The 23,004-nt window shown below is 35.7% G+C and overlaps 3 protein-coding genes across 19 annotated transcripts in view; 1 reads left to right on the forward strand and 2 right to left on the reverse strand.

Annotated features, from left to right (window-relative positions):
* The window catches only part of chd5 (chromodomain helicase DNA binding protein 5), a 76,164-nt gene extending 73,984 nt beyond the window's left edge, over positions 1-2,180 (reverse strand). For 3 of the 5 annotated variants that reach the window (XM_021479856.3, XM_003199497.7, XM_009306105.5), the window contains exon 1: positions 1,541-1,825. In XM_021479856.3, the coding sequence (XP_021335531.1) occupies positions 1,541-1,607 (67 nt within the window). In that variant the 5' untranslated portion in view covers positions 1,608-1,825. Of the gene's footprint in view, positions 1-1,540; positions 1,826-1,857 lie in introns of those variants that run through there. The other 2 variants (XM_073916841.1, XM_073916838.1) reach the window with 1 other exon arrangement.
* rnf207a (ring finger protein 207a) overlaps positions 1,129-23,004 on the forward strand; it is a 31,844-nt gene continuing 9,968 nt past the window's right edge. For 2 of the 12 annotated variants that reach the window (XM_005169346.6, XM_068224362.2), the window contains exons 1-2: positions 22,735-22,754; positions 22,879-22,999. The gene's annotated coding sequence lies outside the window, so the exon portion shown is untranslated. The other 10 variants (XM_073916853.1, XM_073916854.1, XM_073916855.1 and 7 more) reach the window with 10 other exon arrangements.
* Positions 3,593-9,083, reverse strand: rpl22 (ribosomal protein L22). Of its 2 annotated transcripts, none has more exons than NM_001037677.2 (4): positions 9,034-9,083; positions 8,279-8,383; positions 6,535-6,659; positions 3,593-3,996 (listed from the first exon to the last, which is right to left on the reverse strand). In NM_001037677.2, the coding sequence occupies exons 1-4, from the start codon at positions 9,043-9,045 to the stop codon at positions 3,855-3,857; spliced, it is 384 nt and encodes a 127-aa protein (NP_001032766.1). In that variant the 5' UTR covers positions 9,046-9,083; the 3' UTR covers positions 3,593-3,854. The 2 variants fall into 2 exon arrangements, with proteins under 2 accessions (NP_001032766.1, XP_073772017.1); XM_073915916.1 differs by having other exon boundaries at positions 3,808-3,996; positions 9,030-9,067.

The raw sequence follows: 23,004 nt of genomic DNA on the forward strand, positions 1-23,004 counted from the left end.
TTTTTGTACATCTTTTCCCTAAAATAAATTACCCAACAACACTCTAGCACTTCATCGAAGAAATTGCATTGTAATATCAATTATGCAAAATAAACAAGTAAAAAACTTATTGTGAACAAACCCATAATTTACATTAAATATTTGAGGCTTACAGTCAATGTTACATATCTGAAATTTAAAGTAAAATGTTTAAGTAAACACAGCCAAGTTTTAATGACCTGTAGTATTATTATTATTATTATCATTATTATTATTAGCAGTACATGTTAATAAACAGATCAATAAAATATCACGTTTGTCTAATAACAATAAATAATTTAATGACATATATCGTTACAAAGTCTCCCAGCGAACAAATTTGTGTTTAATAGACGTCTATTAGACATCTAAACATAGACAGCTTGGCTAAAACAAGGCTTGGGCTGTCAGTGAAAATCTAATAGACATCTAAGAACAGCCCAAAACTAGACTAGTCGTCAAACAGACCGATTAGACAGACTTTATATGTGCAGTCATTCATTACTGTTTATTTTATGATTAGTCTAATTTTGGCCTATTCTTAAACGTCTATTAGATTTTCACTGACAGCTCAAATTTAGCCTTGTTTTAGCCAAGATGACTATGTTTAGACGTCTATTACACATCTTTAAAAATGCTTGCTGGGCTGTTTCTGTAACTTATGTAGACAGGTGGATAAGATACCTGTAACATCACCACTGTATTTAATTTATACAGATAATGGTAAGACAATTATTCAATGATTAGTGTAAACACGTTTGTACAGTACAGAAAACCTAAGCTGATCTAACACTGGCTAAAGTCTGTGCCCCTCAAACGGACCACAGAGGATCATTGTAGCTGATGTTTTCCTGTCACACGTGGCTCTATCAAGCACATGCACTTACTTTTACAAGACACTGTGACCACAGAGAAGCACTGTCACCATAAACTCTTCGATAGCCCTCAGAGGAAAGCCATAACACCTTTTTGGGAAACTGAAGCTACTGCTCGTTTTGTTTAGATCAGCTCTAAACAATGCATAAATCACAAGAGCTCGGTTTTGCATGCTGTTTTTTTACAATTTGACTGCAGCATTGTCATGCAGCAGACTTTAAATTGAAACAGTCCATCAGCGTTAGAAATCACCGTGCACAGTGGGTGCAATATCAAAGCAGGCTGACTGGAAAGGAAAAGACAGTGGGTGCAAGCATATCTCATTTAAATGCAAAGAAAAATGCGCCTGTAAAAGCAAACAGCCGGCTGATGGACGAGAGATCGAGGAGAAACGAATTTTTCAGAAAGAGAATCGCAGACAGATGGTGTGTGCTGGCGGACAGTCGCGCTTTAGTGACTCGAATGCAGCCGGACAGTGCGCCGTTATTTTTGGATGAACAGTGTCCGGTGCGAGAAGAGAAGCTACTGAGAGACTGTAATAAATCGCACGCGCGTCAAGCCCCTTTTCCTCCGCATTCAACTAGGCGTAGCAGCGCAGTTGTGAAGGGCAGAACTCTCCCTCCCCTGTGACTCTTTACCCCCTCACCTGGCACGTCGTCCTCAAAATCCATATCGTCTTGCCCCTCATCTTCATTGCTGAGCGATCCGGGCATCTTTACCGCATAACAAGAAAATCACATCCGAGACAGAGGAATAAAAGTCCTGAAACTTAACCCTCTGAATGCCCAGATCTGCTCGGGAGACGTCCAAATGAAGGTGAGGCTTAATTTTCTTTTAATCTGCTCTCAATCAAATAAAAGATGGCTGCCCCGTTTTTTTGACAAAAAACATTTTCCCTTTCTCCCTCTTCTCTATCCAAATCCTCCAGTCTGAAAATAAGAAAGAGACAAAAATGGAACACACATGCCCAGATTGTGACGTCTGGTCGGTTGCCATGGCAATCCATCCCATAGTTTCCCCGACACAACTAGTTAGTGCTGTTCGTCTGGTCACCGGCTTAACTAGCGAGAGCGGCGTGCACTCCCGTCTGGCGTTGCCCTTTTCCCGCTCAAGTTCGAGGAATCTGAGGTTAAACCGGGAGAAAGTTCCCTCACGCTGCCTTTTCAGCCAGACGAGGAAAACTAAAGCAAATTATTTCGTTCTGCTCCTTTTTTAATTTGAGAAATTTAGGTCGGACATCTTATATTCAAGGTCACGCCTGAACGCTCATCCCTCACGACTTTTATAGTTTATAGCTGTTTTAAGAGGACTTAAAGAGACAGTTCACTCAACAATAGAGGGGCAGTTCATTTACTTAACTTTAACTGGCGGATCATTCCGCTGTGGCGACCCCGGAATAATAAAGGGACTAGCCGACAAGAAAATGAATGAATGAACGACGTCTGTCCCCGAAGACTAATTGACAGGGTTTCTGCACTGCAGGTTTCATCAAGTCAAATAAGACTTTTAAAGACCCATTTTAAGGCCATTATAAAAGAAATTTTAGACTTATACAGGGCTAAACATACAGGGCTAAAAATGGCCTGTTTTGCCACAAATAAGGAATATATTCTTAGCGACATACTTTGTGTCAAAACAAGAAAACTCTAGTTGTAACATTTTTTTTAACATATTTCTTTTGTGACAAGTTTATAATTGTTAAAATTATTTATTGTGGAGACAATAATAAAATCATATATTTGGCAGCTTTTGGTCCAAATTGATTGAGTATAACTTTCAACCTAATGCGTTTCTGTTTGTTTTATGGCCGTTTATAAATATTATGTCTGCTCCCCCTTAATCATGTAAATATATGAATATAAGATAATGTAAATGTATGTTGTTATTTTATCATCATGAGGAACTGTGTAATTATTTTATAATTATAATATATATATGTTTTTAATTATTTAATAATTATTTCCTTTTCCTGCTTTTATTAAGATGGTATGTTGGTGATTGGATGGATGTTGGCCTGATTGGGTAGCTTTACTTGAAAAGAGGAATATTAAGACCTGTTTAAAATGACTTAAGACCTACACTATATTTCAGTGAATTTAAGACATTAGGGCAACAAAAAAATTGTTTTTGAAAATTAAGACATTAAGACCCTCCGGACACCCTGAATTAAGTAATGTTAAGGACTCACCATTATTTTCATTGAAAAATATTTAAAGTAACTAGAGGTCATTATGCTATTTATTTTTAATTATGAATATTTTAGTTACTGTACGGCATGTTTAATATATGTGTGTGTAATATATATATATATATATATATATATATATATATATATATATGTATTTTTTTTTTTTTAAAGACTTGCATAAAAGCATCTAGCCTAATTCATTCTCGTGAACCTCCTTCAGGACAACCCGTGAATCACGAGCCGTTGCCAAGGATACGGTAGCGAGACGCTGTACGTGATCAAACGAGACAAAGACATTAAAATAATCTGGAGAGCAGACAGCAAAAACCTTATGAAAACCCATATGAATAACAATCTTTAGCAAAGCAACCTAATTCTCCTCCTCCAGACAGTGTGCTTTAGACACTACGTTTCAACAGTTGAGCTTGTGAAGCTGGGAGATCGATCAAGCATGTTAGCCTGTTTTCTGAACATCATGCAAGTTTTATCTGACAAACGAACTCTCTGAACTCTGTTATAGCACAAACTTTATTGTTGCTATGGAAATTATTGGTCCAGCCTGACTTGGAGTCCTGTATACATTAATGCAGTAAATGAACAGACTCTAAAAATAGAAAGAAATGCACTATTATAAATCAAGCAGATTTATCTAGCACTCTCACTCCTTGAGAGCATTATGCACGTTTTAAAATATGCTGAAATGAACACAGCAGAAGCAAGGAAACTGATTTCTTTTGGAAATTTATTACATTTACAAAAGAGTGGCATGGATTTAATCTTCATCCTCCTCCTCCTCGTCCTGGTTGATCTGGAAGTAGCGCAGTTCGTAGCTTTCCTTGGTGTTAGCTACTACACGCAGCCAGTCACGCAGGTTGTTCTTCTTGAGGTACTTTTTGGTAAGATACTTCAGATACCTGAAAATAACAAGTTTGCGTTAAGATTTTATTGCAGTAAACATTCTAGATAGTCACAAATGTCCACAAAATCTGAATAAATATGCACACTGTCAAGAACAGACTTTGTAGTCTGTTTGGTTTAATGATTAAAAAAATAATGATTCCTTTTAAATGAGGCTTGAAATAGTCAATCCCAATAATAGCATTGGGGAAAAAAATGCTTGCTAAAGCTAGAGATGTAAAAGGTAAAAAATAAGTTTGTAAATAATAATGCCCATTTCTTCCACAGTCTGACAGTTTTGCTTCATAAAATAAAAGCTTTTATACCCTTAGTGCCAGTAACCAATGATTAGCATTGACTTTACGATACACCAAGGGCCACAGTTGTTGTGTGTATTGTGCTATATTTTACAGAAGAATGGTCAACTACTACTTGGATCGCCTGAGGGTAAGTATTAACATATCTATTTAACTCAAAGTAATAATACTCAGTTTACAAACCAAGGTGTAAGACTATTATCTTAACATCTTGCTTCTCAGGCAAACATTTGATTAGGACAAGATGACATATAACATCCGTTTTTAATTTAGTGTAACAAAAGTGCAAAATAGTAACTTTAAAAATAATGCTTTATATATATATATATATATACAAATATATATATATATATATATATATATATATATATATATATATATATATATATATATATATATATATATATATATATATATATATAAAGCCTTGCCTTAAACTTGACATCACAAGTGGAATAACACTCATCCAAAAAACATAGTAACGTCCTCTAATTCAATCGTAAGTCAAATATAAACGACAGCAAACCAGATACATTTAAAATATTTATAGGCCAGACATTCTTTTTTCAGAATTGTTAATGCAAAAAACGAACTACTTTAATTAGGATTCTTACATTAATGGATAATTTAATTATCAATAAACACCACTTATATAATCCTTTCTATATGATAGTCCTTTCAAAAAGCATCTGTTTGCAAAAATAACAGTAAGTGTGGGATGTACTTTACAAAGTATCACAATAAGAAAGACCGCACTGAACACTGACTGCAATGAACCTTCTCTCTTGGTCACCACGAGTGCTCTTTTCCTTTAGTTCTCTTTATCAGTGTATTGCGTTTGAATCATCAATCTTCAGAATATTGCTATTATTGTAAACAATCAATTATGTCTCAAGTGAAAGCCAGCAGTTCCAGGGAAAAAGCTGCTGTGTAACAAAACAGATGCATGATCTTAAAGACTCTGTGCAACTTTTGTGTATATTATAATTAATTTTAATAATTGAGGCATCGAGAATAGGTTCCCTCTAAATCATAATGGACACAAAATAAGTGAACACTCAACTCTGCAGCAACTTTCAAAATGATATGACGTCAAACATACTAACAATAAAAAAGGCAGCTAATAATAGAACAGCTCTTCTGTAAAGCCTTTGCCAATAAGCAGTCCGTAGCTCCACTTTCCATTAAGAGTTTATACAAAACAATTTTGACAGTACCTTAAAAACATGTCATCATATTATCTTTTAAAGAAATCAAGTATGAGTCAAAACCAACTCAAACCCGTGAATGAATAAGCAGTAAACACTGCTGCACAGCACTTTTAATTAACAAAATATGTGAGCCTTTAGTTACAATGACGAAAATGTATTGTTGTTAAATGTGTGTGTGTGTGTGTGTATATGCATGATTCATCAACAAACTGGCAAAGGAAAAAAAAAATACTAGGAGGAAAATCTTAAATCAAACCATGCCGACTGGATTTAATGCAGACTAGATTTAAATGAAAAAAGCATCATCATGCAAGGAAGAAATCACAAAGCATATTTATGATGTACATTTTTGTACACATCTTGTTACATTATCGATAGATTGTGTTCAGTTCAATAACTTAACTGACATTTTTTTTTTACAAAAATCTGACATATGTACCCTTCCTTCACAAGTAGGGTACTTCTAGAACAGAGATGCCCAAAGTAGAGCCCGAGGGCCAAAGTTGGCCTATTGTAACCTTTGATTTGTCCCACCATCCCATCTAAGACAGTGAGAAGGATGGAGAGGGTTGGAGCAAATGCCTTTAAAAGAGCTCGTCACTTCTAAATTAACCAATTTTGTTTGTTATATTGCTGAGCTACAAAAAAGCTAACTGAAATGAAATGTTTCAATTAAATATTGTAAATGAAAATTATTTTTTGTAATGAATGTAAACAGTCACTCAACAGACAGAACTATTCACAAGACCTCAGTGAGCAAATCAAGGCAAAAACAAGCGTCACTCCATTCTGTTGTAAATGAGTTTTTGTATTCGCTGTAATAAGTTTATTATTAAATGCTAAAGAATTATGCTGTATTATTTCATATAAAGCAATGTTTTCAAGCTATTTTTAAATATTATTAAATAAATTAAAAATAACCTATTGCAACTATATTTTCCTTCAGCCCACTAGTCTCAATCAAAGTTGGGTTTTGGCCCTTCATAAACACACCTGTTCTAGAATGTGACTATATGATCAAACGCACCTCTTGGAGAAGGGGACCTCTGATGTCACTGTGATTTTGCTCTTGCTCCTTTCTATAGAGACCACGCCACCACCCAAGTTCCCAGCTTTGCCATTTACTTTGATGCGCTCCTGAAGGAACTGTTCCTGAAAACAGATGCACACATTCATCAGATCATACAGAAATGCAACCACCAGCTATCAACCATCCTGTCTTTCATTTATCACCTAGTATGATTTTACAAAGTAAATGCATCAGCTTAAACAGTAGCAAAAAAAATCATAAACAATCAATGACTATTCTGTTTGGGGTTAGTTTACAGAACATCAGATATTACAGGCAATGCTAAGACTGCTTGAAAAAAAGGACCAAATATGTTTTGTTCCTCCCTTGTGAGATTCAGATTATGTTAATGATGATGGTGTGCAGCTGCACAAACCACACACACTCTGGTCTTTTCTATTCTACGACACATCCACATGGGGTCCTAAATCTAATACCGGGTCAGGTATATTGCAATGATTTTCACTTTGTACAATTGTTAGCAGAACCAATGTAACATTAAAATGCCTCTAAATAAGCAGTTGCTCATCTCTGCGCTGACAGTAGTTGCTCCACAAATTTCTCACCACCCTCTGAATATGATGGACAGTTGCAAAGGTCTGGAGATTTACAAATTCTAAACAGGGAAATCATACTAGCAACTGCAACCGATGATTATCTGAACTATGCCCAGGCGCATTTCCGATTAGTTTGAGAAGTGTGAGTGCTCTAAATTCGGCTTAGCTCAGTTGGAAGAGGCGTGCCAGAGCGCAGTTCACTTGGGCTTTGGCGCGGTACGCTTGTAGTTTGAGTGTGAAGCGTGCCTGAGCCCGAAACTGAAGCGATGTCACTTTTAGGGGACCGTTTCCTATGGATTTATTAAACATTCTTAATTTTCCATGATTGCAAACGGTTGTGGTTTATTAAAGACTCAAACCCCTCGCTGCACCTTCAGCAAACCTCCTAATACCTGCAGCACGAGGACTTTTATGATAATTTGCAGGGCAAAAATGGTGGATCTCTTTGGCAAACTGTTTGACTGCGTGTCACTGCATCCCAAATGACTTAAAAATAATACACATTGATATAACCAAAGCAATCTCCACTGTGCCGAGTGAGAAAGCCTCTCTTCCTGTTAAACTGAACAGTCACATCATCGATGATGTAAACATCCTCAGGTTTGGTAGGTAAAAATGCAATGTGAGTGCAGAATGAGGGGGAGAGGGGATTGGGGACAAACGCGGTTTGGCACGGTTCGACTGCACCAAATGTGAGTGCAGCCTTTATAAGTGCAGTTGTTTTGAAGTCACACTTGCATGCGATTTCAGACAGAATATTCAAAGTAGCGTAATAAACCATATAGGGAGCGTGTCACTGTTAAAAATGAAAGAGCGTGCAAATAAAACCAACTTTACCCCAATTCAGAGGGATAGTGGTGAATAAGCTAATGGCATTCATCCCCTAAACATCAAGTTAAACCCTTTGCTCTCTTTGTCCTAATTGTACCTCATTATCTTATAAGCAAACATAAAAGTTAAATACTGTTAACTTCCATTTTACAATGTTACATGCAATCGAATGTTTTTGTATTTTACAAAAGAGGATTCATACTGGAAAGTAATTAGAAATTGAGAATAATTCCCTTCTAAACAAAGTTGTATTTTGTTAAATGTGAGAAACCTGCCACTTTAGTAACAATAGTAGATTATAATTTAACACTTACAAAGTTGGCAGCATCCATGATGCCATCCTCCACAGGGTGTGTGCAGTCCAGGGTGAACTTTAAGACCTGCTTTTTCTTCTTGCCACCCTTAGTCACCTGCTTCTTCTGCAATACACAGACAATACTCAGACAAGCAGAATGAAACCTATAACCAGTGTGCATAAAAAAAGAAATAACTGCAATCCCGAGAGTGAATCTACACGAACACACTAAAGGTATGATTCTGCTATCGTTCCCTAAAACAAGAAAAGCGCCAATCTGACAACATATAAAACAACGGTCAAGTTAAACGTTTAAAATAAACAAAACATGTTTAAAAGCATATGAAAATGTGAAATTACACATTCGATATCGTTAATTTCACTTTGGGCTAACGTTAAGCTAATGATGGCATTTCGATTGTCAGTTAAGAAAATCGCTATAAATGCACATAAAAATCTAAATTCTCGATACTATCAATCTCAGAATTATCGAAAACAAGCAGCGTTTTGTTATCCTGTTTGTCTGATTTGACAAATGCTAAACCGCTAGCTGGACGTTGCTACAACGTGGTTATTCCGCGAGTAACGCTAGGCCTCGCTGCGGACCGTCAGTAAACAAACGCTTTTAAAAACATCTGTTTGACATATTTTCTTTCGTTAATCAAATTCATCAAGCGCACAATGGTTCAGCTTTAATCTCCATTGGTTTCTGCGAACACACAGGGACGTGACACCGTTCATTTTGTCGTTTTTCTTAAGCTTGCTCGTACTCACGATCGGGGCCATGGCCGACAGTTTTGGCAGAAAGGAAGAGGAGAAAAAGCGCATGCGCTTTGAAAACTTCCCGTTATAATCGATCCCAGACTAATCGATTTGATCCTTTATGCAGGGGTTCTTAAAGACTATCCGACTATCATGATGACAGTTGATAATCATTGTTTAGTATATTTAGATAATATACTTATATAATATATTAGAACTTAACTTATCTACAAAATTATTTTTCTCCTCGTCTTTTAAATAAGCCATATTTAAAGGGCTGTTTATTGTTCCAGTAGTGGTAGTAACAATAATAGGCCTATAAATAATATAACATCAAATACACAAAATATTTTGCTCTTAAATATTAATTTAATCAATATATTTGGTAGACTATAGCTAAACAATAAATTAATAGAAGACATCCCATTAACCCCACATAGCAGAATATTACTTGAAGGATCAGGTTTCTCATTTTTATCAGAGAGCAGTAGAGCTTTACATCTGGCAACCCTTTCAGTCTCCCGTATTGAGTTGCCTTCTGCCCCTTGGCATGAGGCCCCTGTTGAAGAGTGAGTCCCAACATTACTGTCATTCCGGCTCTAGATAGTGGTCAAGACCATAGTGTTAACCCGCTGGCCCTCCTGACACAAGCCGAATTTACTGCGTAGGCGACTGCCTTTGCTGGAAGTGTGAACTGCCTTCTCGTGCTCTAAAGCCACTCAGGGAGATATACGACTTCATGGATTAATTAAATGCACAAATAACGTTACAATATTTTTAGAATAATCAATATGCAAATTAATATTGGAAAATGCTGATTATTTGGAAAAGGTAAGCGATTTTTGCATTGTAAAAAAAGAGAGTGCCACACAATTCATTTATGCTGTCCCAACACAAATCGATTAAGTTAACTTAACAAATGTTAGTGGATCAAACATAAAATAATTAAGTTGTCCCCAAAAAAAAATCTCAATAATTTTCTTGTTTCTGCTTATTGTAAATAAGTAGTTTGAACAAACAGCAATATATTTATGTATGTATATTTATTCATTATTTTAGTGTGGAGATTGCGGTGTTAAATTGTCTCTAAAGCTAGCAAAGATTATAAAGATTACTTTCATAAATATATGTATATGTAGATTAATAGATTTAGCACTCACTTTATTTAAATGTGAATAAATAAATATGCACACGTGAGAATTTGCCAGTAAGGTTTGATGTGCAGAGACCTTTCACTATGTAGCTACATGATAGTGTTTTTATTTTATTTTTATTTGTGTGTGTGTGTGTGTGTGTGTGTGTGTGTGTGTGTGTGTGTGTGTGTGTGTGTGTGTGCGTGTGTGTGTGTGTGTGTGTGTGTTGTATAACAGTAAAATCATAGTTTTTGAATCATCCAATTATCCATATGAAACACATTTGTACATATAATAAACAAAAGTTGCACACTTGAGAACAAAAGTTTGGAAAAGTTAAACATTTTATATTCATTTTATTATAAAAAAAAGGATCATGTGACACTGATCACTGCAGTAATGATGCTGAAAATTATCTCTTTTTAGATATATTTTAAAACATGCAGTTATTTTATTTATCATTCATTTTCTTTTCGGCTTTGTCCCTTTATTAATCTCGGGTCGCCACCTCAGAATGATAATACCTTTTAGGTGCCTTTCAAAGCACTCAAGGTTATGAAGAGCTTTGTATGTTAAGAGGAGGATTTTGTATTGTATACGATAGTGAAAAGGGAGCCGGTGAAGGTGAAAGAGAATTGGAGTTTTGTGATCAGAAGTACGCGAGCAGGTAACTATCCTAGCCGCTGAATTCTGAATGAACCACCAACTTATTCAGAATATGCCCTTCCAGCTGCAACCCATCACTGGGAAACACCCATACACTCTCATTGACACCCAGACTACCCAATTCAAACTGGAGCACCCCCACGAGAACACAGGGAGAACATGCAAATACCAACTGGCCCAGCCGAGGCTCGAACCAGTGAACTTCTTGCTGTGAGGTGACAGTGCTACCCACTGCGCCACCAAGTCGCCCTACAGTTATTTTAAATTTTAGTAAACAATTTAGCAAATTTTTTCTTGTGTTTTGCATCAAATAAAAGCATTAAAAGTGAAATTACTTCAAGATTTTCACTGCCATGTTTTAAAATAATATAACAGAAGATTGCCTATAACAATTTTGTTTTAAAATATTATGAATAATTAAACCGTCTGTTAATTCTTTTCAGATGGCAGGAGGGATTTTCTGCTCTTAAAATGACCTGTGGGATCCAGACTCTGCCAGCCTTCATCCCCTCGTCTGTCACCTGTGTCATGTGCAGCACTGCCAGCTATATCTTCTGGACCGCTACCACATCTTTCTATGCCAGTTGCATGCATGGCAGGGCCTATAATAATTGCCTCAATTGCCCCCTCTGTGGGTAAGTACCAAACAATCACAAATGAGGAGAAAAATCTAAAGCAGTGGTTCTCAAACTGTGGTACGTGTACCACTAGTGGTACGCGGGCTTCCTTCTAGTGGTACGCGGAGGAATGCAATATGGCATGTACATGCTACATATATTTCAAAATTTATCAAAAATGATGGATATAGTATGCCATATATGACATATAGCCTATATTTCTGAGGTAATTTGCCACATTTTTTTACTGTGCAGAGTTGTAGCTGCTTTACTGGGCCTACTACACTACTGTATTTCAATACTGCTCATTTTGGTGGTACTTGGAGAGACAATTTTTTTCTGAGGTGGTACTTAATGAAAAAAATTTGAGAACCACTGATCTAAAGCATGCAAGTGTCATGTGGAAAAATAATAGTATAAAAAGTATGCAGGTATCCCGCTTGACCAAATAAATAAGCATATTTGACAACTGGGAAATATGTTGTGATACAGTATTAATAAAAAAACAGAAAAAAAGGGTTCAGTTCAGTTCTTTTGGCTCATTTTGTGTGGAACCGCTAAAGAAAATATGTACAGTTTGTCCAAATTACTGACTTTAAAAAGGCAAAAAATCAAAAGGAACAAGAGTAAATTCACAACCTGATTGATCAGGTGTACAGTATTTTATGACTGGACTTCTAACATCTAACAATTATGCATTTTTATCTTGCATAATTAGCAGATCAAGTGCTCCATCTTTGCAATTTCAGTTGTTCTGCACATACACTCATTTCATGTGATATAGCATTGCATTTTGTGAAATAACATTCTGTTTTGGTTCATTTAGATGTATTTGATTCATGTTGCATTCATAAATCAGTAAAACTGTACCCTGGTTTGTTTGGAGGTAAACAGAGACCATTAACTTTTCAAATTCTCTGTCATATGGAAGCATTCGAATGAACCACCAACCTGATTTCACTAAGTAGGACATGTTCCTGGATTAACATCTATGTTGATCCTGGAATATCATTGCACTCAGTCAATCAGAATTAATGGATATGTTTACTGTTTATGTAAGTTTAGGCTTACGGTTAGGTGTGTGCACTTCTCCATGATTGTTACCCAACTATTATTCCCCTCTGATTAGGGAATAATTTAAAGTTATGGCTGGGTTTAGGGGTAGGGAATAGGCATGAATTAAATTTTCCAACACAAATGATATTGCAGGATCAACATAGATGTTAATCCAGGATCGCATCATACTCGGAAAAATCATGACTTGCCAAATGAACTGCACCAACCAATCAACTGTACAAGAATTTGTTTTAATCGAATCAATCCTTCCAAATGTGAACACACCCCTACAGATCTGAAAAAAACTCTAGCTGGTTCATTGAGATCTCAGTGCAGAACAGGAATCTTTACCTCATTAATGTTTGGGGTGGGGGGGTGAGGAAATGGAAACCATGACACAAGTATTCAATCAGAATCAGCCACAACATGCTGAAGCCAAGTTAAATATGAGGCTCCACTGATTCTAGTTTTCTTCAAGCTGAATTTTGGGACAATTCCAAAATATCTTTGCCAAATCTGGATTTCTGTAATCTTTCTTGTACAACCCAGCCATTACACTTCTGTATATATGACTGTCAAGTCTTGGTTTGAAGAGCAGTCCAAGGTTTTTGATGACTAACATATGCTCTTCTCGCTGTCTGATGATGCATTTCATCCTTTTTTCTTATTTCATGTTTCTCCTTGTTGATCAATAACAACTATATTGTACATAAAGGCTCAATGAGTGCTGTTGCAAACATTAAAGAGATATTTAAACAAAAACTGAGTCATCATTTATATTTAACCTTGTTGTACTGCTGTCTGCTCCTATTCATTTTTTTGTATTACCAATGGATGTATAAAAAGTCCAGCTTTTGCTCATGTATTAGCAGTGAACAGAGACAAGCATGAAACATTTATAAAAAAGCACTAAAGCATTTGTGATGTGTCATATTGAAGTACTCTTTTGTATTGTATTGTTTAATTTAGATTCATGTTTTATCATGCTCATGTTTAATCTTGTACTGTATTAGCAAAATTGTACACTTGTGTGCCGTTAGGGCTAATGAAGTGAACTGCACTGCTAAAATCATTTCATGAAAGCTGTGTACAGTGGCTAACAGTGAAAGTCAGGATATCTACTCAATTACACTAAATTCAACCCCCCCTCCCCCCCCAGCCATATAATATAGGATAACGCATGTTGCATACACAAATATCCCTACATTAGTACTATTTTGCGATTCATGTTTTAAAATTTTTATTTATCCTCATTTATTTATGCTTTTGAATTGCATTATCGAAACTTAATTTTTCTTCTAACAACTTTTAATCGCAAAGTTTGAAAAAGTGACTTTTATTAACATTTTTAATAGTTTAAAGGGATATAATGTCTGGGTTGGTGTTGTATATTGTGGTGTAAAAACCTTAAAATAAACTCCCTTTACATTTTCTGTTATTTTACAGACTTATTTCTCTCTATATTATTTTTATATTATTTCAAACAACTAAAATGTCAATAAAAATCAATTTGTTTAACTATAGATTTGAATTCTCAACATCAAAAGACGACAGAGCAGAGATCAAGGTCTATGCAATTCACAGATGTAAATAAACTGTGCATCAGAAAACACAGAAACTGTTAATTAGCAGATATTTTTTTAGCGTATGGTCATTCTGTGATGTCTGTTGCTATCACTGAAAAGGCTCAAACAAATTCCTCCTTTTGTGGTCTGAAAAAAGAAAGTTGCATATAGCATTGAACCGACTCTGATGTAAGTGTTGTCTGATTTTGAAGTGAACTGTCTCTTTAACAGTGGCACAAGACAGTTGCTGTTGGGACAGCTTGCAACTGGGCCAACCCCAGAGCTCTGACTTTAGCAGTCCACATGGTGGGCACTGAGATCACATCACTGTATACTGCCATTTGATAAAAGATCCTCACAAAAGCATCTTGGCAAAGGAGCATGACGCATTGATCCCACAGCTTAAAGCAATTACGCACAATCTGGTGCTGCCCTATTTAATCTTGTTTAGAGGTGTCTTGGAAATCTGCTATTTTTATGCATTTCTTCATACGGGGCAATCAAAAGAGAGTAAGTCAAATTAATTAGTGATCAACAATATATTGAACCAAATGTTGGTCGGATAGAGCGCATATGCGAATGAAAAAGTTTTGTATGCATTCTGAGTAAATATTGTGTAAACTGTGTATTTGTGTTGTTCATATTATTAAAGCTGTTACTTCCAATCAAGTATTTAAAGAAAATCAATTTGCAGCTAAGTTATAGCTGCTCTGTGCTTGCTCAGAAATCTGTGTGAAGATGCAATGCAGCATACAGTAAAAGCCAGACAAAACCCAGATCAGTCCTTACTATAGTAGAGCACAGTTAAAGGGACAGTTCACCCAAAAATTCTACCATCATTTACTCACCTTGACTTTTTCATTACTAGTTTTTAATTATGTTGAACACATAATAAAATAATTTGAAGAATGATGCAAACCTGTAACCACTGACTTGCATAGTATTTGTTTTTCCTACTATGGATGTCAACGGTTACAACTTTCTTATATTTTTCTAAATATGATCTTTTATGACGACATGGTGGCTCAGTGGTTAGCACTCACAGCAAGAATGTAATTGGTTCAAGTCCCGACTCGGTCAGCTGGCATTTCTGTGTGGAGTTGCATGTTCTCCCCGTTTGCATGGGTTTTCTTTCTAGGTGCTTTGTTTCCCCCCACAGTCCAAAGACATGCGGTATAGATGAATTCAATTAACTAAATTGGCCGTAGTGTATGAGTGTGAATGAATGTGTATGGATGTTTCCTAGTACTGGGTTGCAGCTGGAAGGGCATCTGCTGTGTAAAACATAGGCTGGATAAGTTGGTGGTTCATTCTGCTGTGGCGACCCCTGATGAATAAGAGACGAAGCCAAAGAAAATGAAGGATCTTCTTTTGTATATCTCTTTGATAAATAGGGTCCAGCTGAATATTTATTTGAACAGAATTTTCTGTAGCATTATAAACTTTATGTTAGTCTTGTCAGTTTGATGTGGTTGTGCTGAATAAAAGTAGTAGTATATATTGAGTATTAGTAGTAGTATTGACTTTATATCAGTATTTTGGATTCTGTTTTGAAGAGAACAGCATTTATTGTAATAACTTATAATTTATAAGCAACAAAGCTCCTCCCTGCTATACTTATCCATAGTTGCTTAACTGCAAACTTGCATTTCCTTGTAGTCTGGCTTTACAAGACAAGTGTACTGGTGCCAGCGGTCTGTGGTTCAATGGGTAAAAGCAGTTCACCATTAACCAATGCAGTCCTTTACCACATCCCAACATAATAGAAATGCTGCAGTGTGCTCTGCCAAAAGGGACAATTTTTTGTTTTGATGTGTGTATGACAGTGAAATCTTTCTCAGTTTAGTATGAGTGTGAGATCTTGATTTGTCACTTAAGAGTTGCAGATAATAAAGCTCTTTGATCTGTATAGTGCCACACAGTCCCTCATTCAGTGTAATCTAGGAAATCAGCACTTTGATGCTAAACTGTTGCAGAATAGATGTTTAAAATGAAGAAAATATAAATGGGAAGATTGATGAAGGGGCAGTGTGTGCATATTTGAGTCATTGTGTAAGTGGGCACGAGTTCAGTGAATGCAGATCACTAATATACTGTTGTAGAGATAATACTGAAAAAGTTCAGTGTTTGGGGCAAATTTAAAGAGATAGTTGACCAAAAACTTTTGTTGTTAATTCTATATGTTAAAATTCAATTTCAATTCATCTTTATTTCTATAGCATTTTTACAATGTAGATTGTGTCAAAGCAGAAGTTCTAGTAAATTGTGTCAGTCCAGTTTTCAGATTTGAAGTTCTGTTTAGATCAGTTCAGTGTGGTTTGATTTTCACTGCTAAAAGTCCAAACACTGAAGAGCAAGTCCAGTGCAGCTCCACAAGTCCCAAACCAATTGAGTCAGTTGCGACAGTGGTAAGGAACAAACTTCACCAATTGCTGAAAGTGAAGGGAAAAAATCTCAAGAGAAACCAGGCTTAATTGAGCACGACCATTTCTCCTCTGGCCAAACTTCTTGTGCGGAGCTGCAGTCTAGGCACCGGAGAACGCTGAATGTCAATCGTGGAGAAACAAATGTTCGTAATGTCCAAAATCTAGTTGACTTTTTCCCATAGAAGATTTTTAGCTAAAATTACAGAGAATGGTCTGAAAAAGAGAAAATATCCAGTGAGGTGCATTTATGTGGGCACAAATGCCTTGTTGATGCTAGAGATCAGAGGAGAATGGCCAGACTGGTTCGAGCTGATAGAAAGGCAACAGTAACTCGAATAAGCATTCGTTACAACCGAGGCATAAGAGCATCTCTAAATGCCAACACGTTGAACCTTGAGGCGGATGGGCTACAGCAGCAAAAGACTACACCGGGTGCCACTTTTGTCAACTAAGAACTGAGGATACAATTCGCACAGACTCACCCAAATTGAAACATTGCCTGATCTGATGAGTCTCAATTTCTGCTGCCCTTTATGACCAGCAGCATAATACACCGTGTCGTAAAGTGTGAATCATCTCAGACTGGTTTCTTGAACATGACAATGAGTCCACTGTACTCAAAAATAGCCCCCACGGTCACCAGATCTCAATCAAATAGATCATATTTTGGATGTGGTGGAATGGGAGATTCAAATCATGGATGTGCAACCAACAAATCTGCAGCAACTTCGTGATGCTATCTCAATATGGACAAAAATCTCTGTAGAATATTTCCAGTACCTTGTTGAATCTATGCCATGAAGGATTAAGGCAGTTCCGAAGGCAAAAGGGGGTCCAACCTGCAACTATCAAGGTGTACCTAAAAAAGTGGCCGGTGAGTGTATATATTGTAATCTTTTTTGCTAATTATTACATATTTGATTACATTTTTTATCAAATAAACGAAGCCTTAATGACCATTAATGAGACAAACACAGTGTTGAATGACTATATAAAGCTCTAGAACAACATCTGGAGAAAACAGAGGAAATAGTTAAACTCCATTGTGAAGCAGAAGCATCTATATGAATGCATCTTGTATTAACCTGCTTCACCTTGTAGGCAGTGAAGGATCTGCAGACGTCAGTGCGCGAGGCCATCGCTTTGCTGAAGGCCAGGCTCAGAGAAATGCAGACAAACGCAGAACATGTGCCATCTGTACCCTATTCAACAATATGCAGGTCAGAAAACACACCAGAAGGGGGCGCAACGACACCACAGTCCAAAATAATGGGCAACCATGGGAGCTTTACAGATAATGAACACTTCCAGAGTATACTTTTAGATCATTTATACTTATAGATTTCATCCCCTTGTCATCAATGATGGTCGTTGCCTTATTTCTTTGGTCAAAAAAAAGTTCAGGTTCTTGAGGAATACATTTTTTGGATTTTTTTTCCATATAATGGACTTCTATAGTGCTCAGTGGTTTGAACTTAAAATCACAGTTTCAATTGAGCTTCAAAGAGCTTAAAATGAGTAATTTTAAGGAACATTACCAATTGTTTCTGTCAGTAAGATAATTTTCCCTCAGATGACATTATTTAGAAACGTTTGAAGCTATACTGAAACTAGTCGGAAAGTAATTGGAAGATTGAAGCGCTGAGCAACATAAAAGATCTGTTATATGGAGAAAAATCTTGCAAACACCATCATTTCTTTTCCCCTGAAGAAATACTCGATGACAAGGGGGTGAGAAATCTATTTGGAAATGTTCATTTTGGAATTTAACTAATTCTTTAGGGATAATATTGCGAAGCTAAACATGCTCAAAGCATACAACCATATTTAGACCAAATATTAATGCAAGTTCTTCTCTTCCGATAAAAAAGGAAACATTCACAGAGAGAAAAAAAAAAACTGCAAAAAGGTAAATATTGATTGAACAAATCCTGTATAAGTTTAAATGGTCTGTGACAGTTGTTCTGTATGGATTGTGGTATGTTGGTCCGTGTTGAAATAATAATATAATTTGCTTGGGTTGCATTTCAGTCCTGATGTTTGTTGATCTCTCTCTCTCTCTCTCTCTCTCTCTCTCTCTCTCTCTCTCTCTCTCTCTCTCTCTCTCTCTCTCTCTCTCTCTCTCTCTCTCTCTCTCACACACACACACACACACACACACACACACATCACAACCCGGAGCTGACTTGATGTCTTCCAGGAATTAAGCTATTTATGTCACCCAGCAATCTTGGACTCAGCATGTATGTGTTTTTATAACACACAAGAGCAAACAAAGGATGAAATGTTAAAATGATTATTATTATTATTGGTAGTATTAGTATTATTGGAAGTTGGATTGATTTTTGAAAATTGTGCCATGTGTCTTGTGTGGGTGAACTAAATTGAGTTGTTGTGTAAATATGTAAAAATAAAAAAAAGAAGTAAACAAAATTTATGCCAATTGCAAATTACTTATGACATAAAAGTTCATATTTGGATTTCACTTATATATCGTGAAAATTCCTTCATTCATTCATTTTCTTTTTGGCTTAGTCCCTTATATATATGTGTGTGTGTGTGTGTGTGTGTGTGTGTGTGTGTGTGTGTGTGTGTGTGTGTGTGTGTGTGTGTGGATGTGTGTGTGTGTGTGTGTTTATATGTAAATTTAATGTAAATTATTAGCCCCCTTTGATTGTTTTTTTTTCTTTTTTCTTTTTTTTCTTTTTTTAAAAAAATATTTCCCAAATGATGTTTAACAGAGCAAGGAAATTTTCACAGTTTGTCTGATAATATTTTTTCTTCTGGAGAAAGTCTTATTTGTTTTATTTCTTCTAGAATAAAAGCAGTTTAAAATTTTTATGAACCATTTTAATATGAACCAAACATCCAAATATGAGCGTGTATGTCATACGAATTTGCATAAATTTTCATATATCATATTTCTGTATGTGTTTAGGGCCATTTGCTTTTTTTCATATTGACTGCCAAACTTAAAAAAAACAACTCAATTGAGTTTACTCTGTCCTACAAAATGCACAGACTTCTCCCTCACAAAACACATGCACATACAATTTCCAAAAATTTATTTTTTCCAGAAGCTTCAAAAGATAGAACTGCACGCGGCTCACATTCATCAGTCCTGAAAATAGCTGCAACACTAAGCAGAAATATATTCAGACACTAAGCAGACATTCCCACAGCATAAGTCCCCTTCTTCAGTTTCTTGGAAAAGTGCTTGTAAAACTCCATATAGCAACAAGAGTTTGACATGACCCAGTATTCAACGAGATCTGAAGTGGATTTGCAGAAAAAGGCATTTATAGGATCACATTGCTTTCTTTCGCAGCTCATACAGATTCACTCTGATACCAGCACGTTCACTTCTGCTGCACTAATCTCCCACACACAATACAGTCTAAAGGGTCAAACTGAACTGGAAGCAGTCTGCATATACTGAGCTGTATTATATGAATAAGGCTCTCCAGTCCGTGGCATAACTCTTTGAGCTCTTCTCCCAGAATGAGAGCTTTCCTGGAAGTCTGGCTCCTGTGTTCCTGTGCCTCATGTTGTCACCTCACAGACACAGTAACTCTGGCTATAATGGGACAGTTGCCACCTGGTCATTGTTAGGGAGAGTTACATAAATGTTTTCTTCTGTTTAGGAGCTTAATAACTGGCTGAGTAATGCCAGTGTCTCCTTCCTGTTGTCAGCTGTCAGCTCTGTGTCACTAGACAGAATTCACACAGTTTGGGCAGTGTGAAAGTTTGAAAATGTTAATTTAGTTAAAATAAAATAAATTTATGACGTGTTTATATTAATTAATAGTCAATGAAATAGAAGTGTTTTAACCTTATAATAGTTCAGAAATCAGTTTTTGGCAAATTAACCTAATTGTCATCACAACAATTGAATGCTTTTGTTATTCTGACCAATTGTCATTTTTTTTAAACAATGAAATGCTTTAAACTCTGTGTGAAGTTGCTGCTGATTATGCCATGCAGTGATAATGCATTTGCAACTGAATTGAAATATCAAGTAGGGGGCGGGGTTTTGTTTTTGCTCTCCTCTTATTCTTTAAAGGTATATTTTTGCGCTTCTCCTCTCATCTTAACTAGGCTAATAAGGTTAATTAAGTTAGTTAGGGTAATTAAGCAGTATATATATATATATATATATATATATATATATATATATATATATATATATATATATATATATATATATATATATATATTTTTTTTTTTTTTTTTTTTTTTCATTCCTAATCACTTATTTATTTTATCTTTGCCATTATGACAGTAAATAATATTTTACTAGATATTTATCAAGACACTTCTATACAGCTTAAAGTTACATTTAAAGGCTTAACTAGGTTAATTAGGTTAACTAGGCAGGTTAGGGTAATTAGGCAAGTTATTGTATAACAGTGGTTTGTTCTGTATACTATAGAAAAATATATAGCTTAAAGCTCAATAATTGTGTCCTTAAAAAATGAAAATTTCCTTGCTCTGTTAAACATAATTTGGGAATATTTAAAAAAAGATATATATATATATATATATATATATATATATATATATATATATATATATATATATATATATATATATATATATATATATATATATATATATATATATATATATATATATACATTTTTACAACAATTCTGTCTGGTTCTTGAATCTGATTGGCTAATAGCCTGATTGCCGTGCCATGTTCTATTCAAAATACACTCGTCCATCCTCTTCACCCTTCACCCTTGTGTATTACTTTGCCCACATACAGCAACAAGCAGAGGACACTCTACAGTTTGACAAATATTGCTGCTGTTGGGCAACATTATGTACTTTTCAGGCGTTTTTAGTTGAGAATGTAGTTGTTTAGATTGCAACTATGCAGTTTATTTATAAGGATAGTGCCTATTTAAAATACTTATAATTTCGAAGAGACAGCGTGTCTTTGAGCAAAGACAGTTGATGATGTCCATCTACAAGATGGCAACAGAGACCACATAATAAACCCTTAGAGAAAACAACATAATTTTAAACTACAGCTGATCAAATCATCATTAAACAGGTAAATAACTTTCTAAGTCGATCTCTCTCTTTTGTGTGTTGTAAAGTTAGTGCTGTATTTATACAATATTGTGATGTTTCGATTGCAACAGAGCAATAATAAGAGAAATCTCTGTATATGACATTTCATGCCTTTTAGCCTTATAATCTTAAAATGTCAGCAAAATCACCTGTTTTGTCAACACTTTAGACATTACTCTAGAGAATCATTCAAATACTAGCTTTAAAATGATGTTGGTTAATTAGTAACGAATTCTGCTGTTCTGACGTCAGCTGCAAATGTGAATGACTAGTGAAAGAGAGTAGTTCTATCTAAAAGAGAGGGTTTTCAGACTCTCTGTGTTTAATTTTCTTTTTTATACACAAGATTATGCCGCCGAACTGTTGTATAAACAAAATATGACACGTAGCAGTACGATGTGACTGTATATCATCACTGCTATAAGTGTGTTATTGCTCATATATATATATATATATATATATATATATATATATATATATATATATATATATATATATATATATATATATATATATATATATATATATATAACAAAACTTACCCAAATTACCCACTGGAGATTACTGAACTGGGTTGGATGGGTCACAACTCTTAAGTTGCCATATCAAGCCAAGTCAATTTATCAACAAATGCTTCATTTATTTAATCAACTGTACAGTAAACTGAGTAAAAAGTAAAACATATTTTAGAGAAATCGTTTGAACAAAAGATCTTTTTTTTACTTTTAATTTCAATGAATTTAATGTATCCGCTTGATATTTATTTATATAATATATTTATTACACAACCCAGCATCACTCATATATTGTCATATGTAGCTAAGTCCAAACACTTTGCTGGAGCCACCATACAATATTACTCCTAATCCTGTAAGGCTATCATGATTAAAAGTTTCCAATACTGAATTCTCATTGTCATGCCATGCCATACCATCTGTTTTCATCAAAGCCTTGTCATATAACAATATGCATCCTCCTTAATGCATCTGAAGGTGATAAGAGATCAGAACAAATACTGCCATTCCAGCACAGCAACCTCCATCTCTCCACAGAGAGTCCAATGACGCAAGTCCCTCTGACAACTTTCCACATCAATCAACTGCACCGTTCACAGGTTTGTCAAGCCCTCCACCAAACCAACCTCCTCCCCCCCGTTTACCCCCATGCCAACAGACGGGATACCACAGGGTCGGGCTTCTCTCACTATTTTTAACAGAATTTCAGAGAACTTGTGATTCTGATTGTAGCATAGAGTACTTTGTTCCTGTGTTTCTGATGTCACAGCACGTGCCACTGTCTCATTTTGGTAAAGGTTCGGGGTGGGACGCTGTTCACTTAGGTTTGGAGAGCAAACAGTGTCCAGACTCACTCGAGGGACTTATACTGCCACAGAAACTGTAGGGTGGAGAGATTAACGGAGCTTTAGAACTAAGGTAAC

This window comes from Danio rerio, chromosome 11, assembly GCF_049306965.1.
Source record: "Danio rerio strain Tuebingen ecotype United States chromosome 11, GRCz12tu, whole genome shotgun sequence".
NCBI classification, from domain to species: domain Eukaryota; kingdom Metazoa; phylum Chordata; class Actinopteri; order Cypriniformes; family Danionidae; genus Danio; species Danio rerio.

What these genes read in the sequence shown, in the direction of transcription:
- rpl22 (NM_001037677.2), bottom strand. An exon ending in TCATGGATGCTGCCAACTTT is followed by an intron (nt 6,660 to 8,278) that starts GTAAGTGTTAAA and finishes ATCTGTTTTCAG; the next exon opens with GAACAGTTCCTTCAGGAGCG. An exon ending in GAGGTCCCCTTCTCCAAGAG is followed by an intron (nt 3,997 to 6,534) that starts GTGCGTTTGATC and finishes TGTTATTTTCAG; the next exon opens with GTATCTGAAGTATCTTACCA.